The 22,132-nt window shown below is 43.0% G+C and overlaps 2 protein-coding genes across 2 annotated transcripts in view; both read left to right on the forward strand.

The window, feature by feature from the left end:
- LOC136509917 (protein CHLOROPLAST VESICULATION-like) overlaps window positions 1–22,132 on the forward strand; it is a 118,548-nt gene that overhangs the window by 83,333 nt on the left and 13,083 nt on the right. The window lies entirely within an intron of this gene.
- On the forward strand, window positions 14,961–16,667 carry LOC136511346 (uncharacterized). The gene is made up of 3 exons (XM_066505441.1): window positions 14,961–15,470; window positions 15,637–16,011; window positions 16,362–16,667. The coding sequence occupies exons 1-3, from the start codon at window positions 14,961–14,963 to the stop codon at window positions 16,665–16,667; spliced, it is 1,191 nt and encodes a 396-aa protein (XP_066361538.1).

The following is a 22,132-nucleotide window of genomic DNA, read 5'->3' on the forward strand; positions in this document are numbered from 1 at the left end:
GAGGGTTGTAACCAATTTTTGAACCTAGTAAACTCACCCCTCATCTTAAGAGTTAAGTCTCTTGACTTGAGAACGAGGAAGGGTTGGAAAGCCCTAAACCTTAGTGGCTAACCTCAACAACGTAGACTTAGGCAAGTCTTAGTGGCGAGCTAAACTATGGGATAAATCATTGTATCACCTTGAGCTTGATTTACTTCACTTGCATTTCATATTGTTGTTGAGGTGGTTTCTAGGTTTTGTGGTTGATCTACTGTGTGTGGTGTTTCTATCACTTCTAGCTCTCGATCTGTGAATTCCCTACCTGTAGGAAGCTAAGGAATTTCTCTGATCTAAGTTTCCATTCACTGATTTTGAACTATGACTCAAAGTTATCTGCAGGTGCGGCAGTGCCGATGTTCTAGCCTGGCAGTGCCGTTGTCCGGTAGTGTTGCGAGGTCAGAGTGGCAGTGCTGCAGGTGAAATTTGACATCTGCTTGAGTTTTGTTTTAACAGACCTATTGTAACACCCCAGGTGTTTGCCACCAGTTAAGCAATGGGTTTGAGCTAAAACATGGTATATTAAGTGATGATGAAGATGTCAAGGTCAAACCTATAGAAACGAGCCCCAACCTAAACTTGGAGATTGCACCTTTGCTCGCCTATAGACCCCTTTTCAAGATATATGCTTGGGTGGTGTGATTGGGATATCTTCACGTGTCTCACATCAATACCCATCTATATTGGACACTCGGAAAGTTTCATGAAGTTTGGAATCAAAAAGTCACATGAAATGATAAGTTATATCCTTGTTGGAATGATTCTACTAAGTGCTTGAATTTCACTATTAAGTGAATGAGAACATGAGATGTCAACCAAACCTTGCAACCTTGCCAAAATGACCCTAGATGAACTCTACAACAAAAGTCATGAAAGGTTCATGTTGGGCAAATGCCAAGAAAATGCTCCAATGGATTAAAAAGGATAATTTAAGCTTCATCGTGATCCTACTTTGGTCAAAGTAGAACAGCAGGTTCTATACCAGTTTTGAGGTTGGACCTTAAATGAAAGTTGTAGTCCATATCATGTAGAACAAACTTTGTTTTTGGACTAAGAGCTAGATCATCTTGGAAGTAAGTCAAATCGAGGTCACAAGATCAAATTTGCTGCTGATTTCAGCACTTAGAAATATTCTAAGTCTGAAATTCATCGACATCGGCATTGACGTATCGCGTTCTCTAAATTTCGTTAAGTAACTTGACTTGACCCCAAAATAAAAGTTGGAGCATACATCGAGAAGAAGACCATGCAAAAGGATGGCACTCGTTGGACCTTTTTATGACCCTCAATTTTGGAGTTTGCTAATTGCCATCAATGCATTGACAATGCCACTTTGGAGATTAATTACCCACTGTTATGTTGCTCAAATGACTAGAGTGCCTTAATGAAAAATGTAGAGCAGTCCGAGGTGAGCAAACTTTGTTTTTAGCCCATTCGCTAAATCAGCCCAGAACAAGCCCAAAAACGCGCCCCACGCCAGCCACTTCCTCGCACGACATGTGTACGGTGAAATGTCGTCGTGGCGACCATGCAGTGCAGCCGCGCGTCCACGCCCGTGCCATGCGCCCTGCCTTGCCGAGCGTGCTGGGGAGAGCCCGAGCTTCATTCACTCGCCCCTCTGCCTCCTTTGTTGTCTTTGGCTCGCTCTCCACTCGCTCTCTCGCTCTTTAGCCGCGTGCGGAAGTCGCCGCCATTGTCGACAGAGCGCACTCGCCATGGCCGGTGAGCTGGAGCTTCCCACCGTCACTGTCCCTGGCCTCCGTGCCTTCTCAGTCCGAGCCGTGAACGCCAGAGCCCTCACCGTCGCACGGCGTACCCCGGTGCCCCTTCCCAGCCCCAATCCTCACCGGAGGCTGCTGCCGCACCACCGCGACCGCGGGTGCGCGTGTGGCCGAGCCACCTTGGGCTACCTCCGGCTCAACCGAGCAGTCCCATGGATGCGTGTGGTCCCACTGGTGCTCATGCTGCCCTTCTCCTCGGCCCGCCGCCGCCGGCGCTCGCCTGCCGAGGATGGCCGCGGTCACAGCCGCCTGCTCACGTGGCCGGGAGGCCATGGGCCACCTCTGGAGGCGCTATGACCGGCTTCGGGTGTGACTCGACGCCGCGGTCCTCGTCGGCCGCTTCCTCGCCGCCGTCAGACCCTAGCCGGCCGCCATCGCGCGCTCCCGGCGATCCTCCTCCGCCTCCTCTGTAAATCCCGACCAGGGGCGTCATACGACAATTCGACGAAAATCAAGGTCCTAACTGTGAAGTCAGTGACTCATGTGAATAGTGCCGTAAGGACTGGTTTGTAATTATTTTGCAGGAACTTTGGAAATTCATAGTAAATCGTAGAAAATTCGTAAAATAGTAAATGTGGACTTTTTGGAATCCTTGTGAAATTCTCTATGCACTAGATCTATAATATGGCATGGTTTAGTTTAAATATTTTGCTATAAAAATAGATTTGTGCAGTAAGGTTGTAATGCTAGTTGAATTTGTTATTTTCCATAACTGTAAATCTAGGGCTCCAAATGAAGTGAAATTTTTGTGGCATGCTAATCATGTGATAGTTGATGTGTGGTAAAAATTTCATGAGCATTGGATGAAGTATGGGTGAGTTATTGGTTTATCTTGCTCTCACATGATTTCTTGCTTTAGCAACTTGTCTTTTTCATAGAGGTTGCTATACATATTCAAATGGAGTGAAATTTGTACAGTAGACTATTGAGAGGATATGTGGGCCACTGTAATTTTTGTAGAATTTATTGTATACTTTTGGTATATGTTCATTAAGTCACCTTGTTATCTAAAATAAATTAAGAAATGCATTAAAAGAATTTATTTGGTCATGGACACTAGTTTTTCTGGTGTTCTTTAGTCATGTGTGACATGTTGGTAAAGTCAGTTTTGACTAATTATGTATTTGCAACATAAGTTAATAATTATTTTCTTGCCGATGTGGTTTATGGACAGATCGGGGAACTTAGCAAAGTTCTTCATGATAATGTGCTTTGTTGTGAAACTTGTTTATACAAAAGTTGTAGATAATTCATGTATCTAGCTTCTATTAAAATTTGGTGTCATTTGGCCAAGTAGTTTAAGAGCTACAGCTATTTAAAGTTGGGTTTCAGAAATGGCTGCTTTCTGTCAATTGTAGACCAGTTTCTGTAAATAGATATAATTGACTTAGTTAACTTGAGAATCATGCTAAGATGATTAAAGATGAATTGTAGAAAATTTCATAAGCTTTCCATAATGTCTTCTTGCAAGTCATTTGGATTTGTGTAACTCTAGTTATAGCTAAATCTTGTAGCTGCTATTTGCATGTCCAGAAATTGGCAGATTTCAATTATAGTGCTTGCTTGTATATTGTTAAGTGTGACGTATGCCTTGAATGATGACTGAGTTAGAGCACTTGAGATCTTGGGAAACTTATGTTATGATTGGTGTTGTCGTCTTCTTTGCCATCTTAGCATGATAGATTGTGTGATGTTTAAGTTAAGCATCGCAAAGTACTTAAGTGTGTTAGTGTAAACTATGCTTGTCTTGCTTGCTATTTTGTGATGTGTCTCATGGTACTATTCTTTATATTTATGCACTTGCATATTGCATCTCATCTAGGTACGCTAGATGAACCATGTGAAGGACGTGATGTGGAGCCGAACTCGAAGATTTGGTTTGGTGAATCTATTCCGAAGATGGAAGGACTAAGCAAGTGCTAGAACCGGAGATGTCACCAGGATGGTGCAAGCTAACTGAACTAACTTGTGTCGGATCCCAGGCAAGCCCCGGAGCATTATAAGTCTCCTAATTTATAAAAGCAATTCTTTCTATATATGAGTTATATATTATTGCATTAAGTTGTAGGAGTTGATTGAAACCGTTGATGCATTTATTACTATCCTTGCCTACCTTATTACCTTTTTACCTTGTTAGGTCAGGATCGAATAACTGCTTAGCCTTGCTTAGACCGGTAGCGATCGGTGATATCCGGTCACCTACATTATAGGTGGTTACTGGAAGAATTTAGCTATGGAAAGAATGATATCCTGGAATTAACCATGTGTGATGGATAATTGGAGACCGGACGGAAAAAGTTGGAGGCAACCAGACAGGGTTCTAGGGTGCTGTTAGTTTCCGTCTGTGTCGATTAAGGACCGACCGTTGTTGGGCCTCGAGTCATATTGAACGCATGCCTTACATTTAGCTGGCCGGATAAAGTACCTTCCGACCGCGAAGCTGGGAGATTTTTCGGGCCGAGTAGATTGCCCGTAGCGCACTGTGCCGGAGCAGGTGTGGTAGGACACGGGGGCGAGATGATAAGACCAAAGTGCAGTTGGTCGGCCCCCAGGTACATGTGATTCCTGGCAAACTCGAGATTCCTAGAAAGTTGACTCGGTGATCAATATCTCACTTTAGCGGGTGAGTGAGGTTTGTGTAAGGAATAGATCACCAGCTGGTTAGGAATCGATTCGAATCGCCATCGCTCCTGGATAGTGAGCACTTGACTCGAGTTACTGCATCGTAGTAATTTTTATGGAACAATGATGGTTATCTGGATGGTATGGGATATGCTAAATCTAAATTGGTAACTGGATGTTATTGGTTAATCAAGTGATTGCTATAGTACAGGTGCTTACCTAGATGGATAGGTCATAATAAAGATGATGCAAAGTACTTAAAATGGTTTCTTCATGATAGCTTATGCTTTTCGCAAACAAGTCAGCTAGCCCACTAAAGAAAGCCTTGCATGATCCTTGGTGTCATTTGTTTTGGTTTCCGACGGATAAGTCTGGCTGAGTACATTCGAGTACTCAGGGTTTATCCCACCTTGTTGCAGGTGATGTTCTCGACCTGTTGATGATGGTGGCTAACCACCGGTGGGCTTGGTGATTCTATACTTACTTCTCATCTATATGCTTTTGTCGGATGATGTCACTTATGCTAGCACTATATTTGGAACTTATATTAATGTAATCATTTGAAAGCTATGTTGTTTTCACTAAGCGATTTTGAAACCCAAACTTGTACTATTATTTGTTAACCCCTTTGTAATATTATTTCCGCTGCAACTCGATGTATGTGATGTGTATTTGCTTAATCACGCGATCTTGGTTGTGATGTTGATTTACCGAGGTCTTTTGGGACACTCGGCGGACTACCAGATTTATATGAGTGAAAGTATGGGTGTGTCAACGTGTTAGCGGGGACAACCATACTTGATCTTGTATAAATTGGGTGGTTCTGTCACAGCTGGTATCAGAGCGAGATTAAGCATAATACTGTCAGGTACATAGTTTTAAAAGTCAAGTTTTGGTTTTAAAAAGTCTATTTTAACTAAAACTTTAGCTACAGGCAAATTTATCAAAACTTATTTGCAAAACTATGCTAGCGACATCTTCTTTTATGCCTAGTTAAGGACTATTAGGTGGCTATCTAAGTACTAACTTTGAGGGATGTACTGTATTACAATTTTTCTTTCGTCGTCCATACGGTGTGCTATTGTATGGATGCCATTCGCTTGAATGGTACTGTATGGATCAATTGCCTCTACGCCTAGGTAAGTGTGAGTTGTGAGAGTATGACCGTCCAACTGTCGGTCTAGGGGAGAGTTAGCTGTGGTTACTGGAATATTTACATGTTACACACATGTATATATGAAGGTACTTAATTGCGGGTATATGTATCGGGTAGCTATGGATATCAAAGTATATACATCTGGGGATGTATATATGGAGAGTATCTTAGTTTACTGCTTTCATTGTGTGCTTATTTATCTCTTTGTGGAGATGGGCTGCAATGAATTTGCCTGCAAGTACGCTAACCACGAATGCGTAGATTGAATGTAGCTAACGACTAGCTATATATCGAAAGAGTACGTGTTATGCCACCGACATAGAACGTGATTGCCACCTTAGGCTGGAAATTTCGTGACGACGAATAGGACGAGCATGCATCATGATTGTGCTTGTGCATAAATATGCTTTCCTTCCTTTGTTCTAAGTACTAAGTAACTTGTGATTGATGTATTGCACTATCTTCCTTGTGTGGAGTTAAACCGGAATGCCTTGTTCCATGTTGCTTGAATAGGAAGTGCTTGAGAAAAGTGTGTGCTTAGCCTTGCTAGAAATAATTGTGGTTACATGCTTAACCTATAATGTCCTCTAGTTTAGCCAAGTGGTGGGTATGTATGCTTGTTATCTAATTAGTGCCATAGTTATCACCCCTTTTGTCCTCGGTAAGCATACGAGTGTTGAAGAGCGCTATCCTAGAACCACGTCCAAGTTTTGGTAATCACTTGGTGGACACAAGACGTATATGGAAATTCGGCAAAAAGTCCCCTGCTCAGTTGTCTTTGGCAATTAAGCTATGCTCTCTTGCGTTGTGTTTTGATTTTCGGATCCTCTGCTTGTTGACTCCTAACCTTGTGACTACCTTTGTTTGCTATCCCTCCTTCACATAGTGCTTGCTCCTATGCAACCCAATTTGTGCCATGTGAGATTTCTTGTAGGTTATATGTTCAGTAATGGTGCCACGATTAGCGATCTATGGTGCCGCGACGAAACCGAGAGCCTCCTGTGGGTGCACACACAAGGCTGTGCTGCTCGGCACGCGCTGGTATCGAGGTTTCTAGTCATGATCCATTGCAGAACTGCACCGATATGTTATTTTCATATGAGCTCTTCCTTGGTTATCTCTCCTTATCATGTCAAGAGATATATATGTCGAACTAGATGCAATAGGACTCCCTTGTGAAGTCGTCCAACGGTTAACCTTTGAAGAGCAGGTCACTAATAGGAACCTAAACAGACTGCAAGAGGGTAGACAGGTGACTCTACTCGACGTGACTGTCCCTGTAATGATGTCGATCATCTAGTGAGCAACTTATGTCCTTTTCGTTGGATCAGAAAGGTGCACCACCCTTAAGGTTAAACAAGTTACCAGTCAGATGATGAATGGACCAGGATATTATGTGCTATAATAGGTCACCTGGTATATATGAGTTCATGTCCAAGTTCTCAATCTTTAGGTGCATAAGGATCACGTAGACGAACTGACCTTCTTTGGTGTGAACCATTTCTGCTGACTTCAATGGCGACCATCTGTAGGCTTCGACCACAAATTTTTATTGTCAAGAGTGAAGATTTGGAACCTTTTTAGTGTTGAGGGACAACTGAGTTGTTACCAGTAGGAAAGTTATTCTTCAGTTAAGTAACGACTATTTGGTAACTATGAAGGCCAGATCTCACAGAACAATGTTGATCAAGGAAACAGCAAACCTGGCCCCGCAATGCAAGTGCTACTTCTTCTCCAAATGTGCTATCCGGTCAATTCCATCTTTGACAATCACGTATATAGTACAAGACGTTGTATCGGCTAGGTAGGAGCTAGTGAAAGCACGTCCCTGATTTTAGTCAGCATCTTTATGCCCCAAGGTGCCAATTACACATATGCCCGGACTCTATTGGATGAAGTGCCGAAGGATATATAGGAATGGTTCCTTGTCAATGTAGAAATGCCCTACATGTGGAATAATGTTTTGTGCCCTGCAAAAACAGCCCACTAGTCCAATGCTTGCGCATCGTCAAGTTGGTGTCTAAAACGATGGTTGAAGTATTACCAGAGAAACATGTAAGGAAAACTCTAGCCTCCATCCTCAGCTAGGGAAAGGCTGTTGCTGCTATCCAAAGAGATCGAGAGTGCAAAACACACACCTCAACATGTGGGGCGAAGAAAAGAGAGGACACGAAATCTGTCCAGATTTTGTGGCACTAAACCGGTTATCTTCAAGCCGACGGTTAGTGACTCAAACGAAGTTGGATTGACCCCAAACTTGGTGATCTCATTCCTTGCTTAGGGCCCTTCAATGTCTTAAGTTGGTTTGAGTATTGGTTGAGTAAAACATCGGATTTGAGAGATATCTTGTCGGCTCGGTTTGCTACCATTTCCGAACACAGCAGTTTTGGTAGATGAATTGTTTGGATGGTCAAACGGTGTCCGGTTGAGTTGAATTTTGGTGAGTAGTTAGACGACCCATGGATCTACAAGCCCACCAAATTTTGTGCATATTGGAGCAGTAGTTTGTGAGATATGAATAGAAAAAAAAGGGTATAGAATCTACAATTTCACTGTGACTGCGATCATCATTTGCATTAGACGATTGTGTTTGTAATTCATGCCAAGGAATTACAACTTGTAGGTGTATCGCTGTTAGACAACCCTCCATGCCCTAGAGAAGACTCCTTGCACCCATGTTTGTGCCGTACCTTTGTCCTCTCGTATCGATAATAGTTGAGCAGTCAAGATGTTCTACAAGTCAACTTGTGCCGTTGCAAGTCAAAAATAGATTGGAAGGGTGTTAAACCGCAGATTTTCGGATTATGGTTTTTGAGATATTGATTGGCCTTAGAATGGAAGCCTCGACGACAAATGTAGTAAGAAGGCTGGTTTTGCTACGATGCAAGTCAACCCAACTTGTTGTGCAACTACACCACGAAGGCAAATTGTACTCAACCTGCTTGGTAGTGAACTAGTCCCTAGTTTTGTGATTATTTGCAACTTGTGTTGTCCTCCAAGCCATGCTAACATCTTTCTACGTCAATGGTTCTCTAATGCTGATATGCCTTTGGTACCTTATATGTGTTTTTACCTAAGAGGTTGCATCAGATTCAACCTAGATCACTGTTACAACTTGGATACGAAGGCTCCCTAAGGAATGATCATCGAGAACGTTGAGCCGACAGAGTCAGCTACTATGTTTACCACTCACTCAGCAGACTCAGACCATACAATATTGTTATCAAAGAAAGAGCACTGCGCACATGGAACATTATGTAGCTTTCCATCAGTTGACATCTAAGTGATTGCACCGCTACAACCAGTTTGGATATTGGTTAACTAGCTTCTCATACCCTCAAAGGATGTTTACCTGTTTATGATCACATCCTTTACGAGAAGTTGTGCTCAAGCCACTTTAATAGAGAACTGCTTTTCAAACCTTAGGAGCAAATATAGCACCGTTGCAAGGAATATCCATCAACCAACTACGGTCTAGTGCAAAGTCCATAAGGTCTGTGCGATATCCACTTGGAAAGTAGATGCTGCAAGTATTTAGTCTACGTTTGTATTGCTCTTCGTACATTAAGGACGAAGTACGTAGGACATTGCTATCTTGGATTCCTCCCAAAGTAACAATACATCATGAAGGCCAACGAAGGAAATTCTTCAGACAAAACTTACTACAAAGGACAAGTATCAGAAAGTGTCTTGACCAAATTAGCCTCTCTTATGCTTGAAGCTATGTAGCCTAAAGCTCTGGCTGATATTGGAAACTGGTAGTATGTCTCTCTTCCACAAAAGTCTTTCGTCCTAAATCTCGGGACGCGATTCTTTTAAGGGGGGAGGGCTGTAACACCCTAGGTGTTTGCCACCAGTTAAGCAATGGGTTTGAGCTAAAACATGGTATATTAAGTGATGATGAAGATGTCAAGGTCAAACCTATAGAAACGAGCCCCAACCTAAACTTGGAGATTGCACCTTTGCTCGCCTATAGACCCCTTTTCAAGATATATGCTTGGGTGGTGTGATTGGAATATCTTCATGTGTCTCACATCAATACCCATCTATATTGGACACTCAGAAAGTTTCATGAAGTTTGGAATCAAAAAGTCACATGAAATGATAAGTTATATCCTTGTTGGAATGATTCTACTAAGTGCTTGAATTTCACTATTAAGTGAATGAGAACATGAGATGTCAACCAAACCTTGCAACCTTGCCAAAATGACCCTAGATGAACTCTACAACAAAAGTCATGAAAGGTTCATGTTGGGCAAATGCCAAGAAAATGCTCCAATGGATTAAAAAGGATAATTTAAGCTTCATCGTGATCCTACTTTGGTCAAAGTAGAACAGCAGGTTCTATACCAGTTTTGAGGTTGGACCTTAAATGAAAGTTGTAGTCCATATCATGTAGAACAAACTTTGTTTTTGGACTAAGAGCTAGATCATCTTGGAAGTAAGTCAAATCGAGGTCACAAGATCAAATTTGCTGCTGATTTCAGCACTTAGAAATATTCTAAGTCTGAAATTCATCGACATCGGCATTGACGTATCGCGTTCTCCAAATTTCGTTAAGTAACTTGACTTGACCCCAAAATAAAAGTTGGAGCATACATCGAGAAGAAGACCATGCAAAAGGATGGCACTCGTTGGACCTTTTTATGACCCTCAATTTTGGAGTTTGCTAATTGCCATCAATGCATTGACAATGCCACTTTGGAGATTAATTACCCACTGTTATGTTGCTCAAATGACTAGAGTGCCTTAATGAAAAATGTAGAGCAGTCCGAGGTGAGCAAACTTCGTTTTTGGCCCATTCGCTAAATCATCCCGGAACAAGCCCAAAAACGCGCCCCACGCCAGCCACTTCCTCGCACAACATGTGTTCGGTGAAATGTCGTCGTGGCGACCATGCAGTGCAGCCGCGCGTCCACGCCCGTGCCACGCGCCCTGCCTTGCTGAGTGTGCTGGGGAGAGCCCGAGCTTCATTCACTCGCCCCTCTGCCTCCTTTGTTGTCTCCGGCTCGCTCTCCACTCGCTCTCCAGCCGCGCGCGGAAGTCGCCGCCATTGTCGACAGAGCGCACTCGCCATGGCCGGTGAGCTGGAGCTTCCCACCGTCACTGTCCCTGGCCTCCGCGCCTTCCCAGTCTGAGCCGTGAACGCCAGAGCCCTCACCGTCGCATGGCGTACCCCGGTGCCCCTTCCCAGCCCCAATCCTCGCCGGAGGCTGCTGCCGCACCGCCGCGACCGCGGGTGCGGGTGTGGCCGAGCCACCTTGGGCTACCTCTAGCTCAACCGAGCAGTCCCATGGATGCGTGTGGTCCCACCGGTGCTCGCGCTGCCCTTCTCCTCGGCCCGCCGCCGCCGGCGCTCGCCTGCCGAGGATGGCCGCGGTCACAGCCGCCTGCTCACGTGGCCGGGAGGCCATGGGCCACCTCTGGAGGCGCTACGACCGGCTTCGGGTGTGACTCGACGCCGCGGTCCTCGTCGGCCGCTTCCTCGCCGTCGTCAGACCCTAGCCGGCCGCCATCGCGCGCTCCCGGCGATCCTCCTCCGCCTCCTCTGTAAATCCCGACCAGGGGCGTCATATGACAATTCGACGAAAATCAAGGTCCTAACTGCGAAGTCAGTGACTCATGTGAATAGTGCCGTAAGGACTGGTTTGTAATTATTTTGTAGGAACTTTGGAAATTCATAGTAAATCGTAGAAAATTCGTAAAATAGTAAATGTGGACTTTTTGGAATCCTTGTGAAATTCTCTATGCACTAGATCTATAATATGGCATGGTTTAGTTTAAATATTTTGCTATAAAAATAGATTTGTGCAGTAAGGTTGTAATGCTAGTTGAATTTGTTATTTTCCATAACTGTAAATCTAGGACTCCAAATGAAGTGAAATTTTTGTGGCATGCTAATCATGTGATAGTTGATGTGTGGTAAAAATTTCATGAGCATTGGATGAAGTATGGGTGAGTTATTGGTTTATCTTGCTCTCACATGATTTCTTGCTTTAGCAACTTGTCTTTTTCATAGAGGTTGCTATACATATTCAAATGGAGTGAAATTTGTACAGTAGACTATTGAGAGGATATGTGGGCCACTGTAATTTTTGTAGAATTTATTGTATACTTTTGGTATATGTTCATTAAGTCACCTTGTTATCTAAAATAAATTAAGAAATGCATTAAAAGAATTTATTTGGTCATGGACACTAGTTTTTCTGGTGTTCTTTAGTCATGTGTGACATGTTGGTAAAGTCAGTTTTGACTAATTATGTATTTGCAACATAAGTTAATAATTATTTTCTTGCCGATGTGGTTTATGGACAGATCGGGGAACTTAGCAAAGTTCTTCATGATAATGTGCTTTGTTGTGAAACTTGTTTATACAAAAGTTGTAGATAATTCATGTATCTAGCTTCTATTAAAATTTGGTGTCATTTGGCCAAGTAGTTTAAGAGCTACAGCTGTTTAAAGTTGGGTTTCAGAAATGGCTGCTTTCTGTCAATTGTAGACCAGTTTCTGTAAATAGATATAATTGACTTAGTTAACTTGAGAATCATGCTAAGATGATTAAAGATGAATTGTAGAAAATTTCATAAGCTTTCGATAATGTCTTCTTGCAAGTCATTTGTATTTGTGTAACTCTAGTTATAGGTAAATCTTGTAGCTGCTATTTGCATGTCCAGAAATTGGCAGATTTCAATTATAGTGCTTGCTTGTATATTGTTAAGTGTGACGTATGCCTTGAATGATGACTGAGTTAGAGCACTTGAGATCTTGGGAAACTTGTGTCATGATTGGTGTTGTCGTCTTCTTTGCCATCTTAGCATGATAGATTGTGTGATGTTTAAGTTAAGCATCGCAAAGTACTTATGTGTGTTAGTGTAAACTATGCTTGTCTTGCTTGCTATTTTGTGATGTGTCTCATGGTACTATTCTTCATATTTATGCACTTGCATATTACATCTCATCTAGGTACGCTAGATGAACCACGTGAAGGACGTGATGTGGAGCCGAACTCGAAGATTTGGTTTGGTGAATCTATTCCGAAGATGGAAGGACTAAGCAAGTGCTAGAACCGGAGATGTCACCAGGATGGTGCAAGCTAACTGAACTAACTTGTGTCGGATCCCAGGCAAGCCCCGGAGCATTATAAGTCTCCTAATTTATAAAAGCAATTCTTTCTATATATGAGTTATATATTGTTGCATTAAGTTGTAGGAGTTGATTGAAACCGTTGATGCATTTATTACTATCCTTGCCTACCTTATTACCTTTTTACCTTGTTAGGTCAGGATCGAATAACTGCTTAGCCTTGCTTAGACCGGTAGCGATCGGTGATATCCGGTCACCTACATTATAGGTGGTTACTGGAAGAATTTAGCTATGGAAAGAATGATATCCTGGAATTAACCATGTGTGATGGATAATTGGAGACCGGACGGAAAAAGTTGGAGGCAACCAGACAGGGTTCTAGGGTGCTGTTAGTTTCCGTCTGTGTCGATTAAGGACCGACCGTTGTTGGGCCTCGAGTCATGTTGAACGCATGCCTTACATTTAGCTGGCCGGATAAAGTACCTTCCGACCGCGAAGCTAGGAGATTTTTCGGGCCGAGTAGATTGCTCGTAGCGCACTGTGCCGGAGCAGGTGTGGTAGGACACGGGGGCGAGATGATAAGACCAAAGTGCAGTCGGTCGGCCCCCAGGTACATGTGGTTCCTGGCAAACTCGAGATTCCTGGAAAGTTGACTCGGTGATCAATATCTCACTTTAGCGGGTGAGTGAGGTTTGTGTAAGGAATAAATCACCAGCTGGTTAGGAATCGATTCGAATCGCCATCGCTCCTGGATAGTGAGCACTTGACTCGAGTTACTGCATCGTAGTAATTTTTATGGAACAATGATGGTTATCTGGATGGTATGGGATATGCTAAATCTAAATTGGTAACTGGATGTTTTTGGTTAATCAAGTGATTGCTATAGTATAGGTGCTTACCTAGATGGATAGGTCATAATAAAGATGATGCAAAGTACTTAAAATGGTTTCTTCATGATAGCTTATGCTTTTCGCAAACAAGTCAGCTAGCCCACTAAAGAAAGCCTTGCATGATCCTTGGTGTCATTTGTTTTGGTTTTCGACGGATAAGTCTGGCTGAGTACATTCGAGTACTCAGGGTTTATCCCACCTTGTTGCAGGTGATGTTCTCGACCTGTTGATGATGGTGGCTAACCACCGGTGGGCTTGGTGATTCTATACTTACTTCTCATCTATATGCTTTTGTCGGATGATGTCACTTATGCTAGCACTATATTTGGAACTTATATTAATGTAATCATTTGAAAGCTATGTTGTTTTCACTAAGCGATTTTGAAACCCAAACTTGTACTATTATTTGTTAACCCCTTTGTAATATTATTTCCACTGCAACTCGATGTATGTGATGTGTATTTGCTTAATCACGCAATCTTGGTTGTGATGTTGATTTACTGAGGTCTTTCGGGACACTCGGCGGACTACTGGATTTATATGAGTGAAAGTATGGGTGTGTCAAAGTGTTAGTGGGGACAACCATACTTGATCTTGTATAAATTGGGCGGTTCTGTCACACCTATTCACCCTCTCTAGGTTAACCAGAGATCCTACAAGTGGTATCAAAGCAAGTTACCTTGTGTACGCTTCACCGTGTGAGGTATGGAGCCCAAAGGAGGAACTAGTGGTGTGAAGCTGATAGATGTTGATCCAAAGCGGGTTGATCTGCACGACACCGATAGCAGCGAGCTAAGCGTGTCGACAGCAAGCAACACCACGCTCCCACATCTTGAGGCTACCGATGCCGAAAGAGCTCTCAATGAAGATGAGAGAAGAAAGAGAAAGGAAGCTAGAAAGCTCAAAAGAGAAGCTAGAGAGAAGAAGAAGAAAGAGCAACAGTGGTTAGAAGACAAGCAGCAAAGAAAAGAAGAAAGAAAGCTCAAGAGAGAAGCAAGAAGAAAGAGAAGAGAAGCAAGGAAAAAGAAAAAAGAAGAAGCAAAAGCAACCAATGCATCTTCAAGTGAGCAATCAAGTAGTTCCAAAGATGGAGATGATGATGAGTCCTATCAAGTGATCAAGAATAGAAGGAAGGACAAGAAAGGAAAGGGCAAGGATGACAACAACAATAAATATTCCACCGTATCCTTTAACTATTCCTCTATGTCTATGACTAACCATGATCGCAAGTCTTTCACTAATGTGCATGTGAGCAAGTTACCTCAATTCGGTGGGACTAACTTTGCCAAGTGAAAGCACTTGATGAGAGCTTATCTTATAGGACTTCATCCCGGCATTTGGGAAGTTGTTTGCAATGGGTTTGAGCCACCGGTTGATCCTAAGAATCCAACAATGAAAGAAATGAGACTCATTCACCTCAACGGTCAAGCCACTAGTGTGCTACTTAGTGCTTTGGATGGTGATGAGTACAATAGAGTCATTGGTGTTGATGTTGTCAAGCAAATATGGGATACTTTGCACCTTGCACATGAAGGGGTTGACAAAGTGAGAAAGGCAAGAATTGATTTGATGATGTCTAAGCTCAACCGGTTTGTTATCTTAGATGGAGAAGGACCACAAGAGATGTTCGATAGATTGATGACTATGGTTGGCAAGATTAGATGCTATGGTTGTGATGAGCTAGATGATCACAAAGTTGTCAAGATTATGTTAGAGGCTTATTCACCAAGAAATGAGACCGTAGTGACTCTAATTAGAGACAAGAAGAAGTTTGAGTACTTCACATCAAATGGTGTACTTGGGAGGATCTTGACCTTTGACATGCGAAGAGAAGAAGCAAATGAGAGGAAGAAGCTTGGAGAGTTGCAAGCAAAGCTAGAAGGCATCAAGATCAACAAGCAAGCAAGACTCTACTAACAAGTCCAATATCAACAAGCAAGCTTCAACAAGCAAGCCCAAAGTAACCAAGCAAGTTCAAGAAAGAGTAGAGACTACATCATCCTCAAGTGAGAGTGAAAATGATGATGATCAATATGAGGAAGTTGATGATGTTGCCCTCTTTATGAAGAGGTTTCACAAAGGGCTAAAGAAGCAAGGCTACAAGGTGGTGAAGAGAAAATTTCCAAACAAGAAGAAAAGGACATGCTACAATTGTGGTAGCATCGACCACTTCATTGCCAAGTGCCCACATGAGATCAAGGGCAACAAGTACAAGAAAGATAAGAATGAGGACAAGGCCGACCATGGAAAGAGCAAGAAATATATGGGAGAAGCTCACATTGGGTATGAATGGGATTCAACTATTGAGAGCTCAAGTGAAGAAGATGAGAAAGTTGCAACCGTAGCTATCCACAAGCCATCTTCTACACCAAGTCTCTTCAACAACATGTCCAATAATAACTACTACTCCCCTCATATTTGTCTTATGGCAAAGGGTGAGAAGGTAAAATCTAAATCCAAGGCCAAAACCTCCACCTCCATCTCCAAGTGATATCTCTAGTAGTGATATTAGTGATAGCTCTAGTGATGATGAATCTAGTGATGAAGAAATAAACAAGATAACTAAAAAATTAGATGGAAAGACTAAATTATTTATCACTAAGCTAATGGAGGATTTAGAGAGTGTCCAAGCCGAGCTAGAATCTAGAGAGGAAACTTGTCGAGTATCAATATCTTGGACACCCGAATGAAGGAAGCTAATGGCTACAAATGCTAACTCCCTCGAATGGTCAAGAGCATATCTTGGTGTCGCCTAGCCCTGAGGGCATGTGCTCCATCTTGCCTGACCTCTAGGACCCAGGATCTAGGTCATCTGACCCCAAGGGCGTGGGCTCCATCTTGCCCAACCCCTCGGGCGAGAGCCCCATCATGTCCGACCCCGAGGGCGTGGACTCCGCCTTGTCTGATCCTGAGAGTGCGGGCTCTACCTCATCTAACCTCAAGAGCATGTCGCCAACAGCATCGGGCGTGCCAGCGCTCTGCTACCTACTTCTCGTATGGCCTCCAGCGGAGGCTTCAACTAGCCATACCATCCGCTGGGACGGAATGGAGCGCCAGGACCAGTTGACGATGTTCGCATATGGCGCTAGTGACGAATAGGGCCATGACGTGGAGCCATCCCTATCATCATCTACAGGGCCAATAGGACCCATGTAAAGGAGATGGAAGACGTCGCAATCCCAGAAGCCTTCCTCTCCTCGTCTCTCTCTGATGTAACCTGCATCTTCCCCTTCATCTATAAAAGGGGAAGCAGGGCACCCCATGAAGGGGAAGGGCATTCCCACACATCTAACACATCTAAGCAGCTGAAGGCTTAGGCGCTCGACAGTAGAGAGAGTGCTCAACCGGACTCACTCTTTTCACCAGAGACTTGGGACCTTCTCCCTCTCTCGCCTATTTGTAACCCCTACAACAAACCAAGTGCCGATAACACAAGCAGCAATAGACTGGACATAGGGATGTTCTACCCGAAACAGTATAAATCCTTGTGTCCTCCAAGCACAGCCATCTGGATCAGCCATGTAAACTAGAAATTTACTAGTCGATCGATGATTCGAAGCACTGACAAAACTCTTATCCAACAAGAGGATCTCTACATTACTAGTAAGAAAGCTCTTGCATTAGAGAGAAGTGAGGTAGAATCCTTACGCAAAAGCTTTGGCCAAAGAGCAAGGGGACCATGCTATCACAAAGAAAGAAAATATTGCTCTCAAGAAAAAATATTATGACTTAGATGAAAAGCACAAAGGACTTGAGCTGCAATATAACATTCTTTGGGATAGCAACTCACATCTTTCTAAGGCAAAGGATACCTCTACTCCCTCCACTAGCCAAGGTTGTGGAAAATGTTATAATCTTGGTTTGAATGCTTATTCCACTAACCTTGCAAACACGGAGGCCATGAGAAAATAAATTGCTAGACTCAATGAGATCACTGGCAAGGGCTGCTTTAATGGTAAGGCTCAAGCAAGTGACAAAAAAGTGGATGAACCAAAAGGACCACAATTCAAGCAAGGGCAACACCCCTCAATCAAGCATGGGCTCGGCCCAACAAAAGGAGCCAAGATAAATGGAAGAAAGATTGTGAATGGCTATGAGTGTGTGCAGTTTGAGAGAAAGGATAGAATTGGTACAGATCAGCCTACACAGCCTGCGGCAGTGCCACGCAGTGGCAGTGCTACGATGAAGGGCGACAGTGCCATGCCCCGCAAGAATGAGAAGGCTATCAATTATGTTCCTAATCAGACTAAGCCTATGAAGAAGGTGTTCCATCAGAAATAGGTTTTCTAGAAGCCTAGGGAATCAATGTGGGGCACAAAGAACAAGTATGCCTATCAACCGAAGATCCAAGCACCTTGACAAAGCTTGACATCATGCTTTGTTTTGAAGAACAACAACAATGGAAAAGTGGTTGCCAAATATGTTGGAAAAGAAACCAACATATATAGGAATACTTCCATTTGGGTTTCTAAGTTTCTTGTGACTAACATGCAAGGCCCCAAGTCAAGTTGGGGACCTAAATCAAGGAACTAAACTTGTTTTACAGGCATACTCCTCTGGTGGATCAAGTTGGGTGCTTAATAGTGAATGTACAAATCATATGACCGGAGAAAGGAGTATGTTTTTATCATATTCCCCGATGAGACATTCAAATAAAAATATTGTCTTTGGAGACAATTCAAAGGGGGATGTGATTGGTCTCGGTAAAGTCGCTATAACTCTTGAGCATTCAATTACAAATGTATTACATGTTGATTCGTTAAGTTATAATTTGTTGTCCATTTCTTAATTGTGTGAGATGGGCTACAATTGTCTCTTTAAAGATAAATGTGTGAAAGTCTTTAGAAGGGAGGATTCCTCTATTGTCTTTACGGGTCAATTAAAGAACAAGCTTTACCTAGTTGATTTCAACAAAGGTAAAGCTAAGCTTGAGACTTGTTTAATGGCAAAATCTAGCATGGGTTGGCTTTGGCATCATCGACTAGCCCATGTTGGGATGAGGAACTTGGCCAAACTTCTAAGAAATGAACACATCCTTGGACTAACAAATGTTCACTTTGAGAAAGATAGGATTTGTAGCGCTTGTCAAGTGGGAAAGCAAGTTGGCGTACCTCACCCACCAAAGAGCATCATGACCACCAAGCAACCATTGGAGCTAATACACATGGACCTCTATGGATCGGTCGCCTACCTAAGTCTCAGGGGTAACAAATATGGTCTTGTTATTGTTGATGACTATTCCCGTTTCACTTGGGTATTTTTCTTGTATGACAAGTGCCAAGTTGAAAGCTCTAGTTTGGTTTTGGTGAATTGATGAAACCCTAAGTGCTAACCTAATTCATCTAAGTGATCATGAGATAGGTAGCATTATTCCAAGTGGTGAAGCAACGGTGAAGATCATGTCGATGGTGATGCCATGGTGATGATCAAATGCTTAGACTTGGAAAAGAAGAAAGAGAAAAACAAAAAGCTCAAGACAAAGGTAAAATTGATAGGAGCTTTTTGGTTTAGTGATCAAGACACTTAGCGAGTGTGATCACATTTAGGATCGATAGCCATACTATTAAAAGGGGTCTAACTTGTATTAAAATGCGGTTATCAAAGTGCCACTAGATGTTCTAACTCATTGCATATGCATTTAGGATCTAGTGGAGTGCTAACACCCTTGAAAACATTTGTGAATATATGCTAACACATGTGCACAAGGTGATACACTTGGTGGTTGGTACATTTGAGCAAGGATAAAGAAGATGGAGTTGAAAATGAGTTAGTTGCGCTGGTCATAGAGTGACCGGATACGTCCGAAATTGGTACCGAACACGTCTAGTATTTTGTCCAGTCTTGGGGTAGTCAGATAGAAGTGACCGAACACATCCGAAATCTGGACCAGACATGTCTGATATTTGGACCCAAGGTGAGCAACTAAGTGAAAGTGACCGGACTCTGGCTCAGTGGAGTGACTGGATGCTGATGAGTTACTTTTTAGCGTCAGGTCAAAGTGATATAGCCCAAAGCAGGATTACAGAGAGAGACTAGACGCATCCAGTGTGAACCAGCAAGTCTCGATTTTTCAGCTATAATTCATCGGATGCTGGGAGCGTCCGGTCTGATGTGATCGAATGTGTCCAATTGGCCCAGAGCCGCTCTGGGAGCTCTCTAGACTCGACTTGATGCTACGTCTCCCGGGTCTGGTCATTTCTAACAGCATGTCCGATCACATAGTATTACTATGAGCAGAGATAGCCGTTGGGTGCCAATGGCTAAACAATTTGAAAGTGACATGTGGCGGTCAGGCTACGACTAGACGCAGTGACCTGACGCGTCTGGTCACCACACCGAACATGTCCAGTGCACACGATCTGTGCGTCCGATCGTTTCGCAGTCAGCCCAATAATTGAGCTAATGGCTCTATTGTTTGGGGTGTCTATAAATATCATTTGGCCGGCTCTACCTCACTCTCTTGGTCATTTGCATTGATATAGTAACCTTGTGAGCTTAGCCAAAGTCCTCCCACTCATCTCCATTATTGATTCATCATCTTTATGAGATTGGGAGTCAATCCAAGTGCATTGCTTGAGTGTTTGCATCTAGAGGCACTTGGTGTTCGTGTTTCGCTGTGGGATTCACTTGTTAGTCTTGGTGGTTGCTGCCACCTAGATGGCTTGGAGCAACAAGGATCATCGAGCAGCGGTTGGTGATTGTCTCCGGCTCCGATCGTGGTGATTGTGAGGGGTTCTTGACCTTTTCCCGATGGAGAGCCAAAAGATACTCTAGTGGATTGCTCGTGGCTTGTGTGATCCTCATCTTATGTTGATTGTGCGGCACCTATTGAGGGTTTGGCGTATGATGCCAATTAGCATGTGAACATCCAAGAGAGTGAATCACCACAACAAGGACTAGCTTGCCGGCAATCAAGTGAACCTCGGTAAAAAATCATTATGTCATCATTTGATTTCAAGGTGATTGGTGTTCATTGGTATTCATTCTTGTAATTGATTGGTTCATTCCTCGACTCGGCGGTATAACCATCTTGCTCTCTCTCTTTTCATTATCATAAACTAGTTGTCAAGCTCTTTAGTGTAGCTAGTCGTGACAGCTTGTTAGTTTGGTTAGTATGGCTCTTTAGTTAGCCTTTAAGAGCACACTAACTTAGTGTAGTAACATATTCATTGTGTGGATAGAGACTATAGAAACTAGAATTGTGGTAGGTGGCTTGTATTTTTAGTAGGCTAGCGCAACACTCGCTTTGCCTCATATTTGTCTAACCGGTTTGCTAAGTGTTGTTGTAGAAATTTTTAATAGGCTATTCACCCCCCTCTAGCCATTAGGACCTTTCACAAGTTCAAGAAAAGGTGAAGATATTTGTTAGAAGAGCATAAAAAGAGTTCGGTCTCCCAATCAAGAAAGTGAGAAGCGACAATGAGACTGAATTTAAGAACACTCTAGTTGAGGAGTTTCTTGATGAAGAGGGCATCAAGCATGAGTTTTCAACTCCATACACCTCTTAACAAAATGGTGTAGTAGAGAGGAAGAACCGAACACTCATCGAGATGGCAAGGACAATGCTAGATGAGTACAAGACGCTAGACATCTTTTGGTGTGAGGCCATTAACACCGCTTGCCATGCCATCAACCACCTCTACCTACACAAGAAGTTAAAAAGACTTCATACGAGCTTCTAACCGGTAACAAGCCTATGGTGTCTTACTTTAGAGTGTTTAGGTGTAAGTGTTTCATATTAAACAAGAAACCCAAAACCTCTAAATTTGCACCTAAAATTGATGAAGGTTTTTTTCTTGGCTATAGATCAAATGAGCATGCCTACCGTGTTTTCAACAAAACCTCCGGGAGTGTTGAAATAGCAGTAGACATGACATTTGATGAATCTAATGGTTCTCAAGTGGAGCAAGTTGATCTAAGTGTTGTAGGAAAGGAGGATCCACCTTGTGAAGCAATCAAGCAATTGGCCATTGGTGATATTAGACCATAAGAAGATGAAGCTACTAAAGTGGAGGCATCTTCAGTTGCTGCTGCACCAATTTCCACTGACGAACCTGATGCTAAACAGCAGCAGGCACCTACTGTAACTCTAGCACATGGTAGTGCCACACCTAAGAGTGGCAGTACCGCACCTGACCAGCCAGCAGTAGCTGATTTGACTCCAGTCTATGGACAAAACCTACAACCCATCTTTGAACTAGAGGAAGATGAAAAACCAGAAGATGAACAAGAGGTCATTGATCATCCAAGGCTAAGGCAAATAATACAACAGGATCACCCCGTTGATAATATCCTTAGAAGCCTTCGAAAGGGGGTAACAACTCGCTCTCACTTAGCAAATTTTTGTCAATATTACTCGTTTGTTTCCTCTTTGGAGCCTCTTAAGGTAGAGCAAGCACTTGGTGATCCCGATTGGGTGATGGCCATGCAAGATGAGCTCAACAATTTCAAATGAAATCAAGTGTGGACCTTGGTGGAGAGACCCAATACCAACATAATTGGCACCAAGTGGGTCTTTCGCAATAAGCAAGATGAGAATGGCGTGGTGACAAGGAACAAGGCAA

Source organism: Miscanthus floridulus, chromosome 16 (assembly GCF_019320115.1).
Source record: "Miscanthus floridulus cultivar M001 chromosome 16, ASM1932011v1, whole genome shotgun sequence".
Classification (NCBI taxonomy): Eukaryota; Viridiplantae; Streptophyta; class Magnoliopsida; order Poales; family Poaceae; genus Miscanthus; species Miscanthus floridulus.